At 37.7% G+C, this 8,035-nt stretch overlaps 1 protein-coding gene across 1 annotated transcript; it reads left to right on the top strand.

Annotated features, from left to right (window-relative positions):
- Window positions 1-2,263: 2,263 nt before the first annotated feature.
- Window positions 2,264-3,035, top strand: CCDC70 (coiled-coil domain containing 70; the record flags this gene model as incomplete). The annotated part of the gene is given in 3 exon segments (XM_063150338.1): window positions 2,264-2,270; window positions 2,273-2,734; window positions 2,737-3,035. Coding segments are annotated over 3 exon segments (768 nt in total), but the record flags the coding sequence as incomplete, so codon positions are not given.
- Window positions 3,036-8,035: the final 5,000 nt, after the last annotated feature.

The raw sequence follows: 8,035 nt of genomic DNA on the forward strand, positions 1-8,035 counted from the left end.
CTTTTACTATGTAGATTGAGGAGGAAATATGGCCTTAGTCTTTAGTCTTAGTCTTAGTTACTTGTTGAAACTGACAGCTTTTTCCTACTACTTATATTTCTAAATTATAAAATAAGGGGACCTACATGTCAAAATAACCAGTGTTACTTTAAACTTTATATTTTAATATGGAAACAACTAGAAGAGCTACCGATTTACATGAACTACCTCTTTTTAATCACTATGACATTTTTAAAGAAGCTGAAAAAAAATTAACTGAACTATAATATTCAGATATATCTTGCTGATAAGCATGGAAGAAATAAGATTTAAATAGTTCTTGGGGACTTAAAGTGAGGTAAAAAGCCTGGGAAAGATATATGAACCCAAGATACTGATCTTGTTTGATATTATAGGTTTCAGTATTGCTCATCTGCATTGCCTATTTAATTTGAGTGAGCAGGCAGGGGAATCAAATATCCTGGAAAAAAGGATTTGGAGGGCTGATCATCTTGTAAAGTTTTCAGCGGGAATTGTATATATTCATCTCCTGAGATTACTGAACATTTTACATGCCATATTTCAGTCCCCTACCTAATTAACATAAAGAACAGAGCTGAGGGACAGTACAAAGAAATGATGTGATGTGTGTAGTGATTTAAACAGAATTGCCAAATTTAATTGTAAGCTCACTGGACTTTTTTTAATATCCTGAGCACATAGTGCATGATTAAAAAAGCCCCACATATCAGTCGTTTTGATCGGATAACAAATATTGGAAACAGGTTTATACTTTAGTTGGAATATAATATTCCTCTGTCCCTCAAAATTCATAAGGAGTAGACAAGTTACCAGTGTAATCTAAGATGTTCATGTGTCTGAAGTAATTCATCCTCTTTTCAAACAAAGCAAAGCGATTGTCATAAATTACATGGATCTTGTTTAAGCTGGAAAAAAGAATGTAAACTGGGAGGCAATAAAGATTGCAAACACCCTACCATCATGCTCTTTTATTATTTCATTCTCTTTTTTCATGTGCATTTTTTAATATACTCAAATATTTGGAATTATGAATACTAATGCTAGTCTATTTTGAATAATATAGAGACTGTATATTGTTTCATCAATGGAATTTCTTATAATTTAGAAATAACTACAGTTACCCCAAATTTGCACCAAGGTAGCTAGAAGCAAAAGCTCACTTTTAGAGTCTATGTATGAAAATATTTCATGGCAGCCATCAATACCATTGGAAAAAATAAATTAGCCAGACAGAAAATAATGTTTTGAATTAACATAATGGATGAAGAAATATTAAAAAATACCCATGAAAATAAAGAGTGACTTGCTAGAGAACCCTACACATACAAACCCTAATGCTTTAGTTCATATGAACACAACTTATTTGATTACCACTGCCTCTTAATGCTGTGTCAGTGCTGCTATGCCTTTTGAAATTACATCATTGAGGATAGCCTCACTGACAGGTCTGTCATGAGCTGCCAGACAGCAAATTGATTCAAGGATTAAACAATGGTAGCTATTGCATTATTTCCTTAATTTATCATAATTTTTCTGCTGGATACTCCACAGATATAATATAGTTTCTCTGAACAGCTAGAATATGTGTTTGCATTTAGCTGTATGTATAAATTATATGATTGAGCAGCATGTTAACTAATTGTTTAGTGTTTCCAAGTAAACACCAGGCATATATCCAAAACATCCTTGATTTTAAAATATTGTCCTTTATATTGAAATTAAATTTATAAAAATCCTACTTCGTCTGTACATTTGTTCCAATCCAAACAATCTAACATTGTTGCAGCAGGGTGGAATGAGGAATAAACAACAATTAAAAGTGTTTATTGCTACCTTACCTCGGTTATAAACAAGTTAACGAGAACAATTGACAAAGTTTTTGGACTCTGAAAGGACTCTAATAGGAAGTAGTATAATCAAGTTAGCCCTGTGAAATTTAATCTGCTGAACGTACTTCAGCACATACAAAAATATACAGTGTTTGTCAAATGTCAGTATTGATTTACTGTTCTTTTTATTTTAGATTTAATACTATATTTTTTTATTTACTTACTTACTTGGACACTTAACCTCTATTCTCTATTCCATGACTACTGCATATGGAAGGTGAAATCACCTTCCCTGAGTGGTGCAGCTAAGTGGGAAAGTATCTGACTCAAAGGATAAATATTCTTTGAGGAACATCAGCAATTTATCACTGCTGCTCCCACTCCTATTTGCCATCTCCTGTCATGTGGCATGATTTAACCAAACTGGAAGGAGAATCTGGTCTTTCAAGAAGACAGTCAAAATTTTCGGCAAAAGGAACAAAATTTTCATATTGAGAACAAAGCCTACTATTAGGAGAATCTAAGTGTCCACAGACAGAACAAAGTCCTTTGGGAAAAGAATAAAACCCTTCAAAGGAAGCATAGGGACTCTTCAGAGGAAACAAAGAACCTTGAGAAACAGCAAAAGGCTTGCCAACAAAATAAAGCCCTCAGAGAAGAGATTAAGTCTCTCAGAGGATGTGAATGAGCATTTGCATTGAAGGAAAAAGCTCTTCACAATGAGATTTTAGCTTTCTGAGAAAAACACAAAGCCTTCAAGGACCAGCTTAGAGTTCTTCAAGAGGACAACAAAGCCATTCAGGTGGAGGAAAAAGCTGTTTGTGAAGAAAAATTCTCTCTCAGTGAGCAGAAATTTGCTCTGCAATAAGGGAATATGCCCCTTCAAATAAGTAAAAGGCCCTAGGAGGTTAGGAGAAAGCTCTCCAAGAACATCACAGAGACCTCTATGAATGGAAGAAGATACTTCAAGAGAAGGAACAATGTAATATAAGTGAAGAACCAGGTGCTTTGGGAGATTTTGCAGCAGGACTGAAGAGTTTAGAAAAAACAGTATTTTTTGTTGTTGCCCAAACATCAGCAAGTAATGGACGAAAAGAGGCATCAAGCAGCCTGTTAGGCTTAGTGCAGAGGTCTTGCAGAAGTGCTGAAGCATGGATGTTGGTATTTCAGATCCCTGAAGCCTAGTAAATTAATGCTGCAATACATAATGAATATCTGTAGATGTCTGCTATACTGAGGTATTGAATATCAAAGAGAACAACTTATTTTAGTATTTAGAAGGTTAGATTAACACTTTTTACCATAGAATACTAGGAGATATTATTAGAAAATGGATTCTGATATAATTAATATTAAAGTCATATACAAGTGATCTTGTGACAGACTTATTTTTTGCATCTACATTTACCAGTCATATAATATTTCTGAAAATAATTGATACGAAATACTTTCAGAATATGCTAACAAATTCTTTCTCTTGGAGGTTTTCCTTCAAAGATCCAATTTTAACTTGAATTGTGGAACAAATAATGCAGTATATCTGTGCTAAAAAAAGAAATATTATGAAACAAGCTTGAAGACTGTTTTCCTGGACAGTCCACCATGCTACTTTTTTCTGCTTTGTGCAATTTCAAAGCCAGTATGAACAACTACTGCCAAAAGCAATACTTAGATGAGCCAGTGTTTGTCTTTAATGGTATAGGTTCCTCAAATGTCAGCCTTGTAAGCTTTGTACCCTTTGACACCTGTACATGTATTTATATCACATTTCAGTGCCCATGAAAAATGTTGTGCTATCGTATGATAAAAATACTGCCCTTGTGGTGTGCAAAAATATTTTTTCAAAATCTTGAAACCAAAAAGACCAGACCAGAATAAAACCAACACATTGAGACTACATGGTGTGCATTCAGGAAATCAGGGACAAGAACTCATTGTGTGGATGTGACCAGTCTGCTTTTATTAAGTCTAACCATAACCAGACTGACACACAAGTGGAGTACTTGACACATGACCTTGAGTCCAGGTCTTTGGAAAATATTTCTTGTTCACCCAGAAACTCAGTTAGCAAAAAAATATGTTAAAATACAGAATAATTCTTAGTGTAGAAACAGTAGGGATGGCAAAGAAAGTTTTCTAGTCATGGTTCCAAAATGTCAAGGAGGAGGAGTATTTCAGGCAGTAGAGCAATGACATGTGTAGTAGCTAGCACCTGAGAGACAAATTTACATTTTATTTCTTTGGCCAAATGTTAAACTCTTAATAATTACATCTCTGGCCTAAAGACCAGATAGGCTTTGTAAAGTTGAGCACAGTGTTGTACTAGTGGACATCACACCTGAGAAAACTGTCGCAATTTGGAAATATTGCACTGGAGAATAATCAGGAGGTTTTTTGCTTGTACAGATGATTTCCCAGTGAGAACACTGACAAGACTAATTTATCCTCAGATTAGAGATTTTTTTATTCAGCCCCTTCCTTTGGATACAGACACTTTATGTTAAAAGCATTGTTAGTAGATGTCTATCTTGCTTGTGATCTTTTTTTGTGATCTTCTCTTGTGATTTGAGTGATCACAGAAGAGAGAGCTAAGGAGGGATGAACTGTGGACTACAGATCAGTATATAAAAGTTTTTTATGAATGTAGGCTAAATTACATAACTGCTTATGTAAATACTGTATAGTAATTGTTGAATATCATATGAGCTAAAAAAAAAGCAACAAACCTCTATAACCATAGAAATATTTAGGTTGCATATGACCTTTAGAGGTCACTCATTGAAAGCAACGACCGATTTCAGGTTACTTTATATAAGAGGAACATTAAGCAATGCTTCCTTAGAATGGGGGAAGGAAAACGCATCTGTCTCCAGTATTTGCCTGGTTCCTCTGCTTGGTTCATTGGTCCAGTACTGGACATGTCTGACGGGTCCTAGGTGCAGAGAGAGCTGGCAGAGCCACAGCATCTCTGGGAGATGTGGTTTCAGGGGAAAAAATGGTGAATGTACTCTGCAAGTGTCCTGCAATTTCTCTGGAGGTGTTTTTTCCATTTTTTTCATGCCTCCAGTAACAGGTTCTCTTTCCTGAGCAGCTATAAATCAGGGTGCTGGGAGCTCCCTTGCCTTGCTGCATGTTTAATTGAAGATGAGTTGCTTATGGCAGTGCCAGAGCTTGCCAAAGCCTACTGGTTCAGAGTAGTTCAGACCCTTCTCCTCAGAATGCACCTTGTAGCTAACAGAAACCCAGCCAGCCTACTAGTTATACTCAATACAGTATTCCTATACCTTTATTACATCACCAGTATGAGAATGGTTCTGTTCCCTAGCCTGGACCTTGTGTCAGATAACTTTTTCAGCTAGGTATAAAATGGATGTGTGGGTGCATTTCAGTCATGGTTTTTTTCCATATTGGATAAGCAATTATAGTTTCTGTGCCTTGCGACTCACAAATACCATTTTCTAGATAACTTTTTCTTCTGTTCTGCCATTCAGAGATGAATTGCATCAGGTTTCTTGGATAATGCTCCTAATCATGATTTGCAAAGTCTAATGACTCATAGTTTAGTCTGCATAGCAGCAGAAAATCCTAAGGGTTTGTTCACACAAAGATAGAGGAATTTGTGATTGCAGTGGACAGAATTTTTAAAACTTTAATGCAGAGGCAAATTGTTTTCTGGACAAGGACTCAGGGCAGTAAGCTGGGGTAGTTAAGACACATTTTGAGTCAGATGTCAGACTCATCCAAGCTAGACAGTCCTGGTACACACATAACTTAAGTGATAGCTTATGCTTCATCTCAGATGGGATATCTATAAAAGGAGCAAACCCTTACACAGAAAAAAGACAGAATTTGCTGTTGTGCAGCAGAAAGTCTCAACCTTTATTTGTTACTAGCTGTGTGGTGACCAGCCCCATGGAAACTGGACACACACAGCTGTGTGACCTGTGAGACACTCGGACAGAGCTTGCACCTAAACTCATGGCTCCCCATACCTGTGAGGAGAAAGAAGTCTTTCCTGTTTTCTGATAGTCTCATATCCAAGTATTTTTCAAGTTCTGTTGAAGTATATGAAAGTGTTCTTCTAGAGCTGCTTTCTCTGATTTTTTTCTTCCCTTGGTCCCCTTGGAATTTTATGATGTGTTTAGTCAGAATAAGGGACTATGATAATAACTTGGCAAGATTATGTGCTAGTGATGATAATATGCCTTTTGGAAAATACTGCATTAAATTCTAATTGCATTTGGGTGTATTTTAATTCTGGGATCGGATACTTATATAATGAAGAAATATGGTGCTTTAATTTGTCTTTATTGCATTAATATGATTACATTTACTTGCATACAAATAAATTAATTATTCCATAAATACATTATGTTTAAAACATCACAAAATTATTGTGTGTAATTAAAAACTTCAAGTACGATTAACAGTGTTTCAAAGTATTCTAAATTAGCTGTTTATTTCCTGTGAAAAACTGAACACCACTGTGGTATAAGAAGTGATGATAAAGCTTCAGCTAAATCTGTATATTGATAGATTGGCTTTTGTGTGATGATGAACTTGGCTGTAACAAACAGAATTAAGTCCTGGAGGTTTGGTGGGTTTACTGTGATTGGATGACAGGTATCCATGAAATCTGCTCCATTACTCCCCTCCACTGCAGGACAGGGGAGAGGAAATATAAAAAAAAAGGTTCATGGCTTGAGATAGGCAGAGGGAGAAATCACTCACTGATTACTGTCACAGGAAAAACAGACTCAACTTGAGAATAGTAAATTAATTTATTACTGATCATATTCAGAGAAGGATAATGAGAAGTAAAACAAATCTTAAAAACACCTTTCCTCCTTCATGGGCTGTACCTCCTCCCTGACAGAAGTGCAGGGACATGGGGAGTGGGGGTTACAGTCAATTTATGACATGCTGTTTCTGTCACTGCTCTGATGCTGCAGTCCTTCCCCTGCTCCAGCATAACATTCCTGCCAAAGGAGACAATTCTCAATTAACTTCTCCAGAGGCAGTCTTTCCCACAGGCTACAGTTCTTCATTAACTGTTCCACTGTGGCTCCCTTTCCTGTAACATCCAGTCCTTCAGGATCAGCCTACTCAACATTGGGGTCCTGACAGTGTCACAAGTCCTGCTAGAAAATCTGCTTCAGCATGGTTTCCTCCCTTCATGAGTGCACAGGACCCTGCCAGAAAGCTGCTCCAGCATGGATTTCCCAAAAGTTCACAGCCCTTTTTCAGGTATACATCTGCTCTGGCTTGGGTCTCCACCATCGACCTCCACAGGCTTCATGGGGACAGCTTTACTCACCATAGTCTTCACAACAGGCTTCACGGGAATCTCAGCTCCAGCACCTGGAGCACATCCTCTGCCTCCTTTTCACTGACCTTTTTCCAGAGTTGCTTCTCTCACATATTCTCACTTCTGTCTTCTCTCAGCATGCTTAAATTTGCACAATGACTTCCTCTTCCTTCTTAAATATCTTATCACAGAGTTGCTACTACCATCTCTGGCTCAGCCTTGACCGCCTAGAGATCCGTCTTGTAACTGATTGGCATTGGCTCTGTTGGACATGGGGGAAGCTTCTGGCAACTTAGAGAAGCCAGTCTGCACCCCAACCCCTCTACCAAAACCTGGCCACGCAAACCCCAATCCCAAAACCCAGGTACCAGCAGTGTGCATCAGGCATTAATACTGAAGCCCATGCTGCTTAACACCCTCATTACTGATCCAGAGAATAGGATAGCATGCACCCTCAGCAAGTTTGCAGATGACTTAAAACCAGGAGGAGTGACTGATATTCCCTATGGTTGTGCTGCCATTCAGATGAATGGACTGGAGCCTTGGACAGATAGGAACCTAATGAAGTTCAGCAAAATCAAACACATATTTCCCCAGGGAAATTCCTGTGGAGGAATAAGCTCATGTACCAGTAAATGCTTCCTGCTGACCATCTGGAAAGCAGCTTTGCAAAAAAAAAAAAAACTGACCTGAGGCATTGGCAGACACTGAGTTGAAAAGGAGATGTCAGTGTGACCTTGCAGTACAGAAAGTTAATGGTATCCTGGGCTGCATTAGGAAAAGTGTTGACAGCAGGGAGGTGATCCTCCCCCTCACTGTTGATGAGGCCACAATTAAATAGTGCATCCAGCTCTGGACACCTCAATACAAGAGAGGT

This window comes from Melospiza melodia, chromosome 2 (genome assembly GCF_035770615.1).
Source record: "Melospiza melodia melodia isolate bMelMel2 chromosome 2, bMelMel2.pri, whole genome shotgun sequence".
NCBI classification, from domain to species: Eukaryota; Metazoa; Chordata; class Aves; order Passeriformes; family Passerellidae; genus Melospiza; species Melospiza melodia.